Source organism: Mytilus trossulus, chromosome 2 (assembly GCF_036588685.1).
Source record: "Mytilus trossulus isolate FHL-02 chromosome 2, PNRI_Mtr1.1.1.hap1, whole genome shotgun sequence".
NCBI classification, from domain to species: Eukaryota; Metazoa; Mollusca; class Bivalvia; order Mytilida; family Mytilidae; genus Mytilus; species Mytilus trossulus.
This window is the reverse complement of record NC_086374.1, coordinates 19,815,523-19,835,022: the sequence shown is the minus strand read 5'-3', so window position 1 is coordinate 19,835,022 and position 19,500 is coordinate 19,815,523. Positions and strand designations below refer to the sequence as shown.

Here is a 19,500-nt window from a genome sequence, read left to right as displayed (position 1 = left end):
ATGAATTATACTTCCAATAAAATGTGTAAAATTCAGAGGCGAATCTAGAATTTTTTATAAGTGGCAACCCACTATACCAGTGATTCCCTATATAATCAACGAACATTTTTTCTCAAAAGGCCCCCCCCCCCCCCCCCCCTAAATCCGCCTCTGAAGTTACTCTTAAATTTATGAACTTTAATAAAACATCCATATACTGGTTAGAAACATTGGCTTCAGGAAAATACAGCTATGCAGACGTATTGAATTTGTCAACAATATTGAGACCCTACAGATGCAAGAAATAAAGAGCATAGCATTTGCCCACAAAATACACACAAGAATTGGTTTGTTTATTTGTCTACCTAATGACTAAAATCAAATTAAAGCATGCCTAAACTAGAGGCTCTAAAGAGCCTGTGTCGCTCACCTTGGTCTATGTGCATATTAAACAAAGGACACAAATGGATTCATGACAAAATTGTATTTTGGTGATGGTGATGTGTTTGAAGTTCTTACTTTACTGAACGATTTTGCTTCTTACAATTATATCTATCATGAACTTTGCCCATTAGTAACAGAGAACTATATTTGGTAAAAATTTACATAAATTTACCAAATTAATGAAAATTGTTAAAAATTGACTATAAAGGGCAATAACTCCTAAAGGGGTCAACTGACCATTTTGGTCATGCTGACTTATTTGTAGATCTTACTTTGCTGAACATTATTGCTGTTTACAATTTATCTCTATCTATAATAATATTCAAGATAATAACCAAAAACAGCAAAATTTCCTCAAAATTACCAATTCAGGGGCAGCAACCCAACAACCGATTGACCGATTCATCTGAAAATTTCAGGGCAGATAGTTCTTGACCTGATAAACATTTTTATCCCATGTCAGATTTCCTCAAAATGCTTTGGTTTTTGAGTTATAAGCCAAAAACTGCATTTTACCCCTATGTTCTATTTTTAGCGGTGGCGGCCATCTTGGTTGGTTGACCAGGTCACGCCACACATTTTTTAAACTAGATACCCCAAAGATGATTGTGGCCAAGTTTGGATTAATTTGGCCAAGTAGTTTCAGAGGAGAAGATTTTTGTAAAAGATTACTTTAATTTTCGAAAAATGGTTAAAAATTGACTATAAAGGGCAATAACTCCTAAACGGGTCAACTGACCATTTTGGTCATGCTGACTTATTTGTAGATCTTACTTTGCTGAACATTATTGCTGTTTACAGTTTATCTCTATCTATAATAATATTCAAGATAATAACCAAAAACAGCAAAATTTCTTCAAAATTACCAATTCAGGGGCAGCAACCCAACAACCGATTGACCGATTCATCTGAAAATTTCAGGGCAGATAGATCTTGACCTGATAAACATTTTTATCCCTTGTCAGATTTGCTCTTTATGCTTTGGTTTTTGAGTTATAAGCCAAAAACTGCATTTTACCCCTATGTTCTATTTTTAGCCGTGGCGGCCATCTTGGTTGGTTGACCGGGTCACGCCACACATTTTTTAAACTAGATACCCCAATGATGATTGTGGCCAAGTTTGGTTTGATTTGGCCCAGTAGTTTCAGAGGAGAAGATTTTTGTAAAAGTTAACGACGACGGACGACGACGGACGACGACGGACGACGACGACGACGACGGACGCCGGACGCCAAGTGATGAGAAAAGCTCACTTGGCCCTTCGGGCCAGGTGAGCTAAAAAGTTGCAGGCTATAAAGATCTACATTATCTGTATAATCAACACATTGTTTTTCAACCTGAAAATCTATGAGAGATAACAATTCTATGAATAAAAGGAGACCAGGAGGATGTGTAAATGAGACAGCAATCCAGCATCACAAAATTAAATGAGACCAAAAGTAGACTGGAAACTATATTATATGTCCAGTTCACCAGAGTTTTCAAATTGTGTTTGGCCTGCTACTTTCAATACTACACCTACAGATTACAATCTATGGAGGGCTTAAAGTATTTGTATAAAGCTTTATATTTTAGTTTAAAGACCTTTATGCTTTGTACCTTGTATGCAAATGTCTTAATATGTTCCTTAAGAAAACTCTTAACATTTATTTGTCCATAGTTGACATCATTTTCATTTTCCAGCAACTGCTTGAATTTTTTTTAAAGAATTTATTTCATGTAAAAGACTCGCTTATATGAGTAGTACAATAACTATATTTGGTTTATAGGATCTTTGCCAGGTCTTACATGTCTGTTAAACAAGTTTCACCTGACCTTGACCTCATTTCATATATCAACAAGCATTTTAAGTTTAAGTGGCTGTCCATATCTCAAATATTGAAGCAATAGGTCAACCTATTTATTTTCTGGAATGAATGTAAGGTGTGTTTACAAGTCTAAAGGACTGGGTTGACCTGACCTTGACCTCATTTTCATGGTTCATTGATCAATGTTCAGTTTTAAGTTGTGTGGGTTGTAAATGATTGTACGGTGTACATGCCTGTCTAGCAGATTTTTCTTTGACATTTACCTCACTTTCATAGTTGGTTGGTCCATGTAACATTTTCTTGGTTTTTGTTAATCAGATTCTACAATCACGGCTAGGTCAACTATTATTGGCTTATGGAATGATTGATAGGTGAGCAATGCTGCCTTGCAGGGATCGTCTCATCTTTGCCTCAGTTTCATTGTTCATTGGCCAATGTTCAATTTTCGTTGTCATTTCCGTTTCTCAGATGATCTCTGACACAACGAGCAATTATAGGTCAACTATATTCGTAGTACGAATGATTTCAGGGTGTTCATGTTAACTGACCTTGGTCTCATTTGTGTGGTTCATTGGTCAATTTTCCTAATTGGGTCTCTTTATCAGATACTATAAGCAATAGTCTAGTCTATAACTTGATTCGGATTATCAAGAGGATGAGCCTTACTTACAATAGGAACTAATTCGAGTAGTTGTCTCTTAGTTTCCCTTCTAGTCCATCTTTGCCATTTAACCTTTGAATGTTAGCATTTTTCACATTTGACATTGTAATGACGTTGAACGTGTCATTTAATAGACTTGAGGCTACCCGTGCTGCATCTTTTGCTATCACGCTTCGTCAATTTTTAAAGACTCAAATGTTGCAAAACACTTGTCCTACCTCCATAACAAATATTTCAGTATCGTCCCCGCAGATAAAGCCCCAAACAACATCGTTTCTGTGTGTTAATATCGTTACAAAAACTGCTTGATAAATGAACTTCAGGCAGGTAATGACAATTCACTTGTAAACTCAACATATACCCTCACGACACAAACCAAAGAGGAAATCCCAGATAATCAAAGGTTTGTTCTATATCTTCTATGTTCCTTTGGAATTCCAACCAAAAATGAAGAACTAGATCTTTCATCGCTGTATTGGATACCTAAACTACATAATTGTACTTACAAACAACGGTATATTTCTGGGCCTTCTAAGTGCTCCATGAAACCTCTTTCAAAAGTATTAACATTATTTTTATCAGCCATCAAAGCCGGTCTCCAAAATGATTGTGAAACTGCCTATTCAAGAGGTTGCGTGAATCTGATGTCGATACTAACAAAATTCAAAGATATTTTATAGAGTACATACATCTAAGACTCTCTCATCTTGCAATAGTATTACCACATTTGACTTTTCTACATTTTACTCAAGTGTTCCCCATTCCACACTAAAAGACAAATTGATAGAGTTGGTATTACTTTGTTGCATTAAAAAGAATGGCGAACGTTGATACAAGTATCTTGTCTTGGGGAGGGGTTAATCCTACTTTATAAAGAATCAATCTGATTCAAACAAAATAATTCTCTGAAACTGACATTATCAAGATGCTTCATTTCTTGATTGAAAACATATTTGTTACGTTTGGAGAACGTGTTTTTCAACAGATTGTCGGAATTCCAATGGAAACCAATTGTACCCCTCTTCTTGCCGACTTGTTTCTTTACTATTTATGAGGCTGACTTCATACAGGGACTTCTAAGGAAGAAAGATAAGAAGTTAGCAATATCATTGAACTTTACGCTCCGCTATATAGATGATGTTACCTCACTAAATGATACAAGTTGAATTTGGCGACTATGTTAAACGAATCTATCCCATCGAACTAGAGGTAAAGGATACTACAGATGCAGTTAAGTCTGCCTCATATTTTGACTTACATATAGAAATTGACAATATAGGGTCGGTTGAAAACAAACTTTACGACAAAAGAGATGATTTCAGATTCCCAATTGTGAACTTTCCATTTCATACGGAGTATATATCTCCCAATTGATACGATATTCTCGGGCTTGTATTTCCTATCATGAATTCCTTGATGGAGTTATGGAATAACCGTTTCACAGATGACATCGGATAAGTTCCTCATGTCGTAATGTCGTACCTACAATACCATTCCCTTTTAACCAATGTGACCTACCGAAATATACTATTTACCGGATTTGTAATAACATAAGCAACACGATGGGTGCCACATGTGAACCAGGATCTGTCTACCCCCCCCCCCCGAAGCACCTAATATCATCACAGTTTTTGGTGGGGTTCATGTTGCTTAGTCTTTAGTTTTCTATGTTGTGTCTTTAAACATTTGTACTTTTATTTGTCTGTTTAGCTTTTTATATTTAGCCATGTTGTCAGTTTATTTTCGATCTTTGAGTTTGACTGTCCCTCTGGTATCTTTCCATCTTCGCTAACCAAGGGTTACGATCCACTCCCGCTCTCTTCAAGAGAGCGGGAGTTGATCGTAACCCTTGGCTAGCGAAGATGGTATCTTTTTTCCTTTCCCTCTTTTCTTTGTTAACTGATCTGCTATATCGTTCCTGGCTTTAAGAATAAGAATAAGAAGAATAAGAATACTTTATTAATCCAATTATGGACCCTTGCGGGTTTTAAATTTCATACAATGATTACAATGATTTGTTATAACAATGAAATAATAAAATGAAATACATGACAATAGAACTCTGAACAGTTATTGCATGCACATGGAATAGAAAGTAATATGGGAGACAATCAATCAATTTCTGTAATGATTATTCCCCTTTAAACAGATATGGTGTTTTGAGTTGCATACAAATGATATGCAGCCCCAACTGATTAGATATAAGGGTATTTTCTCCCATGTACACACAGCAACCAATTACTAGATATTTATGTATATAATTATATTTTTTGACAATTGCAGGAATATGATAAGCACCTTAGAGTTTTACTGCAGTTTGTTTATAAGCATTTACATATTAATAGAAGAAATATGCATACACATAGAGAAATGTGCACTAAAATTAAATTTTTGAATTTAAAATATATATATATAGATAAACTAAAAGAGATTTAGCCATTAACAGAATTTGTGGATCTCAATTGAAAACTCTGGATAAGAAAAATGCATAACTTTTTCAGTATATGTTGATCTTCAGTGGTCATTAACCATAAAAATTTTGATTTGCAGTCCAAGTTATTGAAATTTTGACAGTGTTCATGAGCTTGTGCAAACAGTGATTCTCTACATTGATTATACAATGGACAGTTAATTAAAAAATGAAACTCATCTTCAATATCATTATGAGAACAAAAATTACAAGTCCTCTGTGACCTTTCTATAGGTTTGTTCTTATGTCGCTCTTTTTCTACTCTTAATTGGTGAGCACTTATGCGAAATTTACATAAAATTGGTCTTGATTGAAAACTTTGAATATGAAGATATTTTTCCATTTGGAAATTACTTTTATGAGAAAAATATGTATCTAGCTTTCCATTAACATTATCTTTATCATTGAACCATGCTTTTAAAAATAATGTCTTTAACTTTTTCATAATAAGTTGTTTTAATCTATTAATTGAATAATCAATACAATATGTTTCTTTCAATTCAAGCTTTTGTAAAATAAATTTAACAGAGGAATACCATGTTATAGTGTTATTTAGTTTAATGGACTGGAATCCAAGATAGGGTAGATTGTATGCCGCATCTCAGGAGGTTCCCAATGCTTTCTTTGATGTCTGTGATATTGTCGACGTAGTAATTTGACTGCTAGTTGAGAGATAGCCAAAAGCTACCTGGCTATCTGATAGAATCTTTACTTCAATGGATTGATCTCTATGTGGGTAAATGCACTTTTCCAAAACCATAAATATAGCTACTAGCTAAGAGTATTGAACCTCTGTTAGCTACTGGCCCCTTTAAGCTAGTTCCATTGTTGTTCTCAGTAGATATTACTGCTCCTGTTCCATATGGTCCTGGACGAAGTCGATTTCCCCGAGAGGAGCCATCTGTAACTGCGACAGATGTTGAATTTGAGCAATCTCCTATCAGTTTTGTACGATTTGTTTGTATTGGGCAGTTTGTTCTGCGGTTCTGATTTTCGAGCTTCTTATAGTCGGTCCCAAAAGTTTGGTGCTCCCATCTGCATAATTAAAATCCGCTCCTGCCTTGTAGGTAAAATCTGGTTTTATAAGTTTATGTCTACTTTTGTTGTTTTTGGCATGTTCATGACCTGAAAAATAGCATTATCAAATGGAGATTCTTGTCGCTCATATGTATCATTGGTGGTAAGATAGTCTTCCATCTATTGTTTGAATGGTTCGGTTATATGGCAAGCGGTTTTACTATTTATTCGAATTTCAAGATATCTCCTATAATATATAAGATATCTCCTTTAATATATAAGATATCTTATATTATTTCATTTTTATAAGATATCTCCTAAAGTTTATAAGATATCTCCTAAAGTTTACAAGATATCTCCTAAAGTTTATAAGATATCTTATATACTTTATAAGATATCTTCTAAAGTTTATAAGATATCTTATAAAGAATATGAGATATCTTATAAACAACTTTTATATAAGATATCTTATATAATTTATAAGATATCTTATATAGTTTATAAGATATCTCATATAGTTTATAAGATATTTTATATAGTTTATGAGATATCTTATCAAGACAATTGTATAAGATATCTGATAAACTATATAAGATATCTTATAAACTATATAAGATATCTTATAAACTTAAGGAGATATCTTATAAACTTTAGAATATATCTTATAAACTTTAGGAGATATCTTATAAACTTTATAAGATGTCTTATAAACTAAATAATATATAAGATATCTCATATAATATTTAAGATATCTCATATAATTTCATTTTTATGAGATATCTTATATATTATATGAGATATCTTATATGTTATATAAGATATCTCCTAAATTTTAAAAGATATCTTCTAAAGTTTATAAGATATCTTATAAAGTATATGAGATATCTTCGAAAGTTTATAAGATATCTTATAAAGTATATGAGATATCTTATAAACAATTTTTATATAAGATATCTTATGTAATTTATAAGATATCTTATATAGTTTATAAGATATCTTATATAGTTTATTAGATATCTCATATAGTTTATAAGCTATCTTATATAGTTTATGAGATATCTTGTAAAGACAATTATATAAGATATCTGATAAATTATATGAGATATCTTATTAACTGTATTAGATATCTTATAAACTATATGATATATTTTATAAACTATATAAGATATCTTATAAACTATATAAGATATCTTATAAACTATATAAGATATCTTATAAACTATATAAGATATCTTATAAAGTTTATGAGATATCTTGAAGTAAGAATAAATAGCAAAACGGCTTGCCATACGGTTATGGTTTTTTATTGGATTTTTGCTATTTCTCGGACTGATGTTTCTTTCATTTAAAAGTCGATTGTTGGCATATATTGGCCTCCACTTCAATTGCTTCTCTGTGATGTTCCTTGTAATCCAAGGTATACTGGTAATCCGTTTCTTTGTATAGCTTCCAGTCTTTTTATATTTTCCGTTGATGTTATCTGCCAAACAGGGCATGCATATTCAATTATAGATCTTACCATGGATGCTGTTCAGGGGTGTATATTTGAAGTAGTTTTGAAGAAAACAGTAATATTTACTACAAAACGGTAAATTATGGAAATTTCGTCCTATCATTCTTTTGTTGTCTCGCCTGCGACGAAAGTGGTAGCATGCGATACATATATAGGATTGACATCCGGCGGCGGCGTAAACTGTGTTTTAAAAGCTTTATATTTCAGAACTTGTAGAAGACCTTGCTGCGTCGTGTCTAGTATGCAAATACCTAATGTTACGAAGTTTCCGTCTGTCATATGTCAAATGTCCGAGATCCCGTTTTCATGGTTCAGTGATTTTTGTTGTTGAATTTCTCACTTACTTTAAGTAATAGCACAACCATATTTGGTATATGAGTTCTTTGCAACGTTTACATATACGTCAGACATGATTAAGTTTAACCTGACCTCGTCCTCATTTCATGGATCAATGATCAAGATTAAACTTACGTAATTAAGCTCGTTTCTCAAATACTACAAGCACTTGGTCAACCTTTTTTTGTGTATGTAAAGACTGTAATGTGAACATGTATGTCTGGCAGGTTTCGTCTGACCTTGACCTCATTTTCACGGTTCCTTTGTTGATGTTAAGTTTTTGCGTTTTGGTCTGTTTTCAAGTACTAGAGGCAATATGTCAACTATTTTTAGTGAATGGAATGATTGTAAGCTTGATATGTCTGTCTGGCAGGTATCATCTGACATTGACCTCATTTTCATGGTTATTGTGAAAATTTGTGAAAAAAATGTTAAGTATATATATGCATGTCTGTCTGACAGCATTTATCTGTGCGGTGTTTATATTTAAACGGTTAGTTCAATTTGTAATCATCAGAATTGTCATTTAAAAAAAATATTTTCAGACTGTTCCTATATACCATTCTAGTAACAGCACTGAACTGTAAGACTAATTGAAAAGACTGTTCCTTTTTGGTTCTATGGTTACTATATTTCTCATGATTAATTTGTTAATTAGAAAATATTCATCGTCGTTCAGAAAGTAGTCAAATAAGACTATCAAAAGCCGTAGCTGCTTGATGTGAACAATTTCATAAAGCAATCTTAAGTATGAAATTGTTCAAATTATTATGGCATATTGTAATTTTAAACTATTTCCCAAAATTGATCGCCTTGAAGATCGCAAAGAACATTTATTAGAATAAAGTATGTCAATAAAGGTTTTGATTTTGTAAATATTGCCGGTATATTTAACGACCATTCTGTTAAAGAACAAATTCCTGGATATTTTGACAATACTGAGCTACCTCTTATGTGTTATATTTACAAGAAATCTACCCGGAAATTGTGTTTAATTATAGTAAATTGTGTAAAGATGTTAATATCAGTGAAAATACACCTACTTCATGTTATTGTAGTAATTCCGAATATATTTATGGACCCATTTCCCATGTTATAACAGGAGATCTTAACATCGTTCAAGACCGAGAGTTAAAATCATTCCTCAGTAAAGGACCTAAATATCGTACCCCGTCAATTATTAATTGGAATGAGTGTCTTAATATCATCCACGACTCACTCCATACTGTATGAAATGGATAAAACGGGGGAAAGCTGACAAACAATCTTTGGACTCTTTTTTTAATTCAGTAATGAAGATATAGTTGATATACGTATTCAACATTTTAAATAGATATAGGAAGATGTAGTGTGAGTGCCAATGAGACAACTCTCCATCCAAGTAACAATTTAAAAAGTAAACCATTATAGGTTAAAGTACGGCCTTCAACACGGAGCCTTGGCTCACACCGAACAACAAGCTATAAAGGGCAAGAACATTTTACAATTAACAATAACCACAATAAACCTATTTCTCGTATCAAACATAAACTAAAAGAACTAGCCTAGGAATTTCTTTTTGTCCCGGCCGATACAGCTACTAATAATATTGTTTGACGTAAATTTTACATCGAGGTTCTGAAAAAAGAAATCACCAACATTTCAACTGACTCCATTTTCAGAAAACGACATCTGTACTAACAAACATAAACTTTTAGCTTTACAAGCAGAGCCAAAGACAATGAAAGTCACAACTATGTATTGGCTTCCGAAGCTACACAAAACCCCTTACAAATATAAATTTATTTCGTCTTCAAGCCATTGTTCAACTACTAAATTGTCTATTCTTCTTACCAGCACACTTGGTACAATTAAAAACCTGATAATAAATTGTTCAAATAAGGCCTTCGAAAATAGTGGAATTAATTACTTTTGGTGTGTCAAGAACTCGTTGGAAGTACTTGATAAATTGCATGCTTATATTGGTGATTTTGAATCTGTTCAAAGTTTTGATTTTTCTACCCTGTATACCACATTGCCTCACATTCTCATTAAGAAAAAATTCACACACCTAATTAAATGGGTATTAAAAAAGTCAGAATGTGAATATATATTAAAACGTTTAATCCCGCTGCAAATGTTTGCACCTGTCCTAAGTCAGGAATCTGATGTACAGTAGTTGTCGTTTGTTTATGTAATATATACGTGTTTCTTTCTCGTTTTGTTTATATAGATTAGACCGTTGGTTTTCCCGTTTGAATGGTTTTACACTAGTAATTTTGGGGCCCTTTATAGCTTGTTGTTCGGTGTGAGCCAAGGCTCCGTGTTGAAGGCCGTACTTTAACCTATAATGGTTTAATTTTTAAATTGTTATTTGGATGGAGAGTTGTCTCGTTGGCATTTACACCACATCTTCCTATATCTATATATGTTCAAACTCTTTTAGGTCATTTTTCAGTAGCAATAAACAAAAAATTGATGTCAATTGGACATGCTTTGATACTATATATGCCCTTGAATTTTTACTAGATAACATTTTTGTTCGCTTTGGAGATTCCGCATATCGTCAGATTATCGGAATTCCAATGGGGATTACTGTGCACCACTTATTGCGGACCTGTTTTTGTATTGTTATGAGTTACAATTTATGACAAAAATAAGCAAAGACCCATCGAAACAACATCTGATAAACAAATTTAATAATACTTTTAGATATTTGGATGATATTTTGGCTCTCAATAATGACGACATCAGTATGTATATTAAAGAAATTTATCCTGTTGAACTTACTTAAATAAAGCTAATACTAACAATGACCACTGCCCTTTCCTCAATCTTGATATCTATATCACTTACGGAAAGCTGAATACTAAAATTTATGATAAAAGAGATGATTTTTCATTTCCTATCGTTAATTATCCATTTTTAGATGGTGACGTTCCCTTGTTACCATCTTATACGGTGTTTATGTATCTCAACTTGTACGATTCGCTCGTGTATGTAATATAAAAAAGAAGATGTGGTAGATCTAACAATGTTTTAGATTTTAACGAGAGAAATTTATGTATAACTGAAAAATTATTACACCAGGGTTTTCGATATCACAAACTAGTCAAAACATTTACTAAATTTTATCATCGGTATAAGGACATCATTCGTAAATATAGCTCAACATGCAGACTTCTTATATGTTCAGGTATTTCACATCCAATTTTTTATGGAAATATTCTTTATAAAGCGCAAAGGTGTCAGTATTCACCTCAGAAACTAACAAAACCTTTGAATAGACTTATTAAGAAGGGATATAGTTACGACGATTGTACCTGATGTTCATATGATGAAATCATAATCTTTCAGTCAGTTAAATTGAAGTCTGGAGCTGGCATGTCAGTTAACTGCTAGTAGTCTGTTGTTATTTATGTATTATTGTCATTTTGTTTTATTTTCTTTTGTTACATCTTCTGACATCAGATTCGGACTTCTCTTGAACTGAATTTTAATGTGCGTATTGTTATGCGTTTACTTTTCTACATTGGCTAGAGATATAGGGGGAGGGTTGAGATCTCACAAACATGCATGTTTAACCCCGCCGCATTTTTGCGCCTATCCGAAGTCAGGAGCCTCTGGCCTTTGTTAGTCTTGTAATATTTTAATTTTAGTTTCTTGTGTACAATTTGGAAATTAGTATGGCGTTCATTATCACTGAACTAGTGTATATTTGTTTAGAGGCCAGCTGAAGGACGCCTCCGGGTGCGGGAATTCTCGCTACATTGAAGACCTGTTGGTGACCTTCTGCTGTTGTTTTTTATTTGGTCGGGTTGTTGTCTCTTTGACACATTTCCCCATTTCCATTCTCAATTTTATGTATGTTTATATATTCACATCTTTTAGTTCATCTCCCCCGAAGGGGCAAGTGAGCTTTTCTCATCACTCGCCGTCCGTCGTCCGTTAACTTTTACAAATGATCTTCTCCTCTGAAACTACTGAGCCAAATTAAACCAAACTTGGCCACAATCATCATTTATTTAAAGTATTTAGTTTTAAAAAATGTGTCCGATGATCCCGCCTGCCAACCAAGATGGTCGCCATGGCTTAAACTAGACCAAAGGGGATAAAAGTTGAATTGCGGCTTAATTCTCTGAAACCGAAGAATTTGATGCAAATATAACATCAGGAAATATTGTTATTAGATCAAGATCTATCTGCAATGAAAATTTCAGACAAATCGGCAGGACAACCCATTGTCTGAATTGGTAATTTTAAGAAAATTTTGCAGATTTTGGTTGTTATCTGGAATATTATTATAGATAGAGTCTAGAGATAAACTGTAAACAGAAAAATGTTCAGCATAGTGAGATATACAAAAAGTCAACATTGCCAAAAAGGTCATTGACCTCATAAGGCGTTATTGCTGTTTTAATAAAGTCACATTTAACAATTTTTCGAATAGCTAAAAATAACATAGGGGGAAGAGGCAGATTTTGACTAATATATCTGAAAGTAAAGCAAAAATATCATGATTAGAACTAGTTACGATACTTCTTAGTTTACCAAAATTAGAATTTATTCAACTATTTTGTGTCTAAAATATAACAAAACACTTTTTACTGCAAAATAAAGCTTTACCGGTATCAGAGACATACATATTATATGTCTCTGCCGGTATCTTAAAATTTATTCTCTCATTTTTTTTTTATATCGCCGCTTATATCGATTATTCATTTATCAACCAATCAGTAAATTCACAGTCGTTTAAACAAATTATATTTCGTATCAAAGCTATAAAATACTCATGCATTATTATGTTTCCCCGATCCCCAGCCCCATATGACCCCATAATGTGCCTCACTCACTTACAATATATGCACGTGAATATTTCCGGAACTCCTCGTAATGGGAAAGTGCAAGTAGCAAATCGAAAGTTGACAGTTACAGGATCTTACGAGGTTGACATCACCTTTGTTATTTATGACCACACCTGTAATCATATTACATGAACAGTTTTATATCATATGTAAACAGTAGAGCAAGGTTGCGTTTATTAAACAGTTAAAACAATTTAAACTCAGGTAAAATCTACCATGCACATCGAAAAGGACACCGGAAACGCATTTTTTTAACGAAAGGAATAGTGAATGGGCTTATTTGTTTAATATTATGAATCAGTGTCTTCATCAGAGGAGAAAAGAACGCCGTACCTAAAATGAGGTCACCCGGAACTACAATATTTTAAGATTATTCACTTTGATGTAACACATTATTGTGTATTGAATAATAAGTTGTGCAAACAGAAAGTAGGAATTTCCTGGATTACATTGTACAAAACCTGTGACTTAGACTTACATGAAAGAAAGAAATATTCACATGGATTTTTAGTGTTTATTAGTTTCAATCCGAACATTTTACAACCCCAAGTGTTGACATTCTTGTAAACATGTGGAAGACATATATTTCTTGCTGTTCATTTCTTATTATTTTTCATTTTATATCCGATGTGCTTTCATTTAATCTTAATATAGACCTAGCTAAAACCTTTCAAGGAAATCCATCAGGTTATTTTGGATATACTACAGACTTTTTATTGACCAGAGAAAGTCCACCCAAAAAATGGTAAGTTTGTCCAGTCATATAGATATTCAGGGACATATAGATAACTATATATTAGCCTCACATTAAAATATATCAATTTCACTGTATTTGGGTCATCTGAACATCTTAAATAATTATCTTATCTGTGTTTAATAAACTTGTTTAAAAGTTAAATAAAAATCTTTTGGGACTCTCCATATCATCTCTTACATGGTGCCCACACAAATAATTTATAATATATCCAGTTCAAACATGCATATATTTTCATAATACTGAAGAAAGTTTTGGATAACATGCTAAGTAACATGTACCTGCACTAACTTTCCATGCCTACTTAACACATTTTATTGACATTATTGGTTATTTTAATTATAAAAAAGAAGATGTGGTGTGATTGCTAATTTGACAAGTCCCAAGAAAAGACCAAATGATACAAAAAATAACTATTACAAGTGCAGAAAATCTAAATGACAGCCAACCCACCTTTTCTATTTATTCTACAGGCAGGTTATTGTTTATAATTGTTACAAGAGCAAATGATATTTAGGTCTGCACATTGATTGATGTACAAATGTAAATTGTTGATCATATTGATCATATTGATAAAATATATGTTAAACCATTTCATACATCATCATGAGTATATGGATATATCCATATACGGTAGATGAGATTATATACATTTTTAGCAATGAAGTTGAACAAAAATAAAGTTTGCTTATGTGCATTTGTATTGGCTCTTGAGAGGTTACATGCAAGGTTGAGGAATGCTTGATAATATGTTAAGGAATGTGAAAGGTGACAGCAGTACATTCTGTATCTTTGTTGTGGATTAGATTCAGAGAAAAAGAAGAACCAGTAACTGAAATATCTGAACAAAGTTGTTTTATTTTCTCTCTCACTATTATATATATAGCTAAAATATGTAAAACAATGTACAATATTCCCTCTGGGGTATGTTTATTTTAAACCATGTGTCATTAGTAATAATTATAATGAACAATGATACAAAATATCTTTATTTTATGTTAATTTTATGGAAGTACAGAATAGAACAGATTATTCCTAAAATTGATGGGCCAACAAGGGACATCACGAGACTACAAATGTATTACAACATAACAAAAACAAAATAACATTACTGATGGAGAGAATTTTAAAAATGTTACAGTTATCAATGTCATAACTTAGTACACCTTGTACATGTATTTTGATCTTCTTGTGTTTATAATTAATGGGGTAGGTCTGAATTTAACTTTTCTTAACTTTTAAAGGCACCATGTTTGTTGGAAATACAATGTACTAAAATTAAATGTTTGACTTTAGGGTAAATGAAGTAGACAGTGAAAAGTAATAAGTATTTGTGAAAATAATGATAGGGATCAACCTAGACTATTTAACTGTTATATCATGTATATTGTTACCAATTATTGTAATTTTTCTTGTCAGTCCTCAATTACCATTTAAAATAGGATTTTTTTTCTTCTTCAGAATTTAGGAAAGTAGAATTGAATATAATACATTGTATTATAACATATATATGAAGTGTGTTTGATGCATGCTTTTTTGTTGAGTTGTTGGTCATACAATTTATTATGGCTGTGCACCATCTATTAGGTCTGTCATCTTTTAGAATTTGTTTACCAGGTTAGGATTGCTATTTGGTGTTTTTGATATAAATTTTAATGTATTTTGAAAATGGAGATTGTGTTACACATGGTATACTTTATTTGAAATGAAAGGAATGCAAATCCTGATAAATATTCCAGTATAAATGTACACATACATTTTATCAGGTAGTAACATCATATGCAAACTCAAACATCATCCTATAAATAATATAAACACCCAAGAACATGCATCAAAACACATTAGACATACATTTGTACCCTCAAGGGAGACAACTCACAATGGACATTTCAAACATGTTAGTTATGTCAAAATCTGACAAATAACTTATATTAATTGAAAGCAAATTGTCATATGAAATTGAAAACTGTCAGAAACATATAAATATTTTGACCATGTCAGTTTGTTTTGATTTAGTCCCTGAAAGGGATAAAGATTACATGTACATTGTATTTTTTATCACCAAATCTTGTTCTTGTTATTGATAGTGACCTCAGTTGTCCTTTTAGTAGAATATATTTGGTACCAATTTAACTGTATCTTTTTATATTATTTATTATTGCTTATAAATAAAAGGTTAAATGGTGCATATGACTATATATGTGCATGTCAATGAGACAGCTACCCAATGACACACACAAACAACCAAGACATCCACAGTCAACATACATGTTCATATATATATAATACACGTATATCAAGTATATTGTCTGGATTCTGGAAAAGATGTGACTTGTCATTTTCTGTAGAATTAATCATAAACAATCTAATTTTGGTAAATTTGTTTATCATTAAATGCCAATTTGACCTTCCTTTAATAGAGAAAGATACCATGAAGGTTGATATGATAACTATACAGTATGATTTGTGATAATGATGTAAATTTCTATTAATCTATCATTACAGGATTTTAGTTGGTGCACCAACATCTCAGGACAAGTTCCAGACAAATGTAAATAAGCCTGGTGCCCTGTTTAAATGTGATCCTAACGGTGTTTCGTCATCCTGTGAACAAATAAGGATAGGAAGAGGAGGTAAGTCTAGCAAAGTAGTGAATAAATTCTTCTAGCTTACAAGATCTGGGTACAAAAATAACATTTCTTCCCCATTCTTTTGCAACATCTATTAGTTTTGAGTAAATTGTACAAGTAAGTTGATAAAATTCTTGTTTTTTTCAAAGGATCAAAAAAATCTTAGACTTTAGTTGTTGAAGAAATCATTATTTCACTCATTTATAATTAAGTTGAATTTTTGAAAATAAAAAAGCTTATTTTCATATTAAAGATAGTTTAGTTTATTTTTCATTGTACATTTGATAGAGGATAGCTCTATTCTGTGCATTGTTGACGTCAATATGCAAATGCAGCGCACTTACATGTAAACTACTACTTCTAAGGAGTGTAAAATTACCGTGACTGCCCTTGATACGAAGAAACAAAAAAAGAAACAATTACAATAGAGAATAGATATTTCCTAGAAAAAATGACCCTAGTGTTTATCCATTTTTGTACTTGTAAATATCAATTTACTCTAAAAATATGCCTGATCAGAAGTTAAACCCTACTTGGCATGCATAAAGGAAATGTTTTTTATACAATTATAATTTGTGGTTACCGGTATCATCATTATCTTCCTGTACTGAGGAATGTTTGGTATGTTATGTACGTCAAGATGGATGTGTACACTTTGAGGCACATCGTACTCTTTCAAAATAACACTTTTTTAAAAGTATAAAATTCAATCTGACTCTCCTAGGAATTTTATAAGATATTGATTATACATCATTTTGGTTAAAAAGTTAAGGAAATGTTGGATATTTGACCTTACAAAGTAGTGGATCCGCTTTTCAAAGCCTGGTCACTTCCCTATCACATAAATGCAATGAAGCTATGATGCATATATATATATACGGGTATACCCGGTAATACAATGAAATTTTTGTTTTATTATACTCACTTTTTATCAAGAATATCAAACAAGCCTGCTGGGTTGAGCTAATATTCTAGATAATGAAGTCAGATGTATATTACATTTACATTACTTCCGAAGCACCTGAGATCACCCCAAGTTTTTTGTTGGGGTTTGAGTTGTTTTCTTTTGGTTTGTTGGGATTCGTGTTGTTTTCTTTAGTTTCTGTGTTTTGTCTTCTGTACTTTTATTTGTCTGTTTGTCATTTTATTTTTAAGCCATAGCGTTGTCAGTTTATTTCCTATCTATGAGTTTGACTGGCCCTTTTCTTGGCACTACTTAACATTAGACAGTGTTCTCTACAGTATTTTCTTAGAGAAGCATGGCCTTTTGAATAACCGGGCCCTGAATGTCATAGTATACCTTATTATATTTGTTGGTTTTCATTAAATAGTATGTTGAAATTACCCCACCCCTATTGGTATAGATCACATATAAAATTAGGTTAAAATGCTATTAAATTGAATCTATTTAACAATTCAAATCATACACAATTTGTATTGACTTAACACTTTATAAAGGAAATAAAGGAAGAATAAACAAAGATTTAATCTCTGTCATAAAGTAAAGTACTTTTGTTTTGATCTGAGTATAGTCATACCTTACATATTTTGTAGAAAAATCCATAAAGATCTTCTTAATTTTTATAAAATATATTTCTGAACAATTGGAAGATACAAAGTGAAAAGTTTGACCTATCCATTTAAATATTTGGTGTAAGAATAGCCACTGAAATAATATGTATAAATATAAGTTGAGTCAGGAAAAAAGATTCCAGGTGTGTAGATATGACATAATATATAAAAAGAATGATAAATTTTAGACACATTCCCTAGGGAGAATATGTTTTATGTCATTGTGGTCATATTTTTAATTGTTTCAGGAACAAGGAGTTGTTTTGTGGGTTTTAATTTTAATTTGAAACATTTAGCATTCAGTTCTCCTGATTAGTTCAGTTTATTATGTTAATCAATATTTTTTTCTATATCATCCTCAGGTAAAAAGGTAATTTAAACAATTTAGTAAAAAATATAAAATGCATGATCTTATACCAAAACTGTGTACCCCTTTTCACATAGCAAACGTGAGGACATTTATTTAAGAAAGTATTTTTTTGTTGTTGTAAATTTAATTTTGAATGGATTATCCTTATTGGTATACATTTTTGTGACCTGACGTGATTTTGATTTAATCTTTTGTGGTTTACCTGTCAAGCAGTAGTGATAGATTGTAATCTGTTATATATTTTATGCAGATATAACAAAAACAGGCACTATTAAACATATAGTATGCAAAGTCCTTCAACAATTACATAACATACACATGATATTTCCTTTACATTAAACCTTTTTTGAATACTATAACCTCTTGAATCTTGCGTTTATAAGAATATCAGTCATGAAGAAAGTTAACACACTATATATTATAAGTCAGCTTTGATTTAAATGAAATCCTAAGAAGAAAGCAGTTGGAACAGTTGACGTTCAAATTATAATATTATAATAAGTTATCTTGACTTGTTTAATTGTTTGATACTTTGTACTGTATTTATGTGACTATAAATTTTCTTTTTCTCATTGGCTATTAAAAAGAATAAGCATGATAGGGAATCCTTTTTGATAAAACATAATATTCACAACTGATAAAAATCACGGAGAGGTTGATATAAGATTTTTAACAGCCTCCATGTACCTAAATATAGAAATTCCAATTAAGGCTAGGTCAATGATGTAGGTTTATAATGTCATGCAAATTCTCATCTATTCTTTTTCCTTGTGCTTTTCTGTGTAATTTTCAAGAAACATTGGTGTCTATTTCAACATATGAAAGTTATGAAGTGCAAAGCAGATGATATATTTAGCATAATTAAAACGAAACAACTTATACAGGCCTTAAGGAAGACTTTTTAAAAGCTAGATCCACCACTTCACATAAAAGTATAATGCTATTTATTTTAAACCCATACATCATAAAAGATTGACCCCAAGTTCTTCTTAGTTAAGTTAATGTACTTTTAGAAAGATTGTTATACTTTACTATTTCCTTCCTGTTATTATGTGAAAGTTATCAACAATTTTAATAAGTCATGTAACATTTGGTATAATAA

The 19,500-nt window shown here is 31.8% G+C and overlaps 1 protein-coding gene across 2 annotated transcripts in view; it reads left to right on the top strand.

The window, feature by feature from the left end:
- Positions 1-13,088: 13,088 nt before the first annotated feature.
- Positions 13,089-19,500, top strand: part of LOC134706696 (integrin alpha pat-2-like) — a 43,623-nt gene continuing 37,211 nt past the window's right edge. The window contains exons 1-2 of one of the 2 annotated variants that reach the window (XM_063565868.1): positions 13,089-13,817; positions 16,332-16,459. In XM_063565868.1, the coding sequence (XP_063421938.1) occupies positions 13,642-13,817; positions 16,332-16,459 (304 nt within the window). In that variant the 5' untranslated portion in view covers positions 13,089-13,641. The remainder of the gene's footprint in view (positions 13,818-16,331; positions 16,460-19,500) is intronic. The other variant, XM_063565869.1, reaches the window with a different exon arrangement.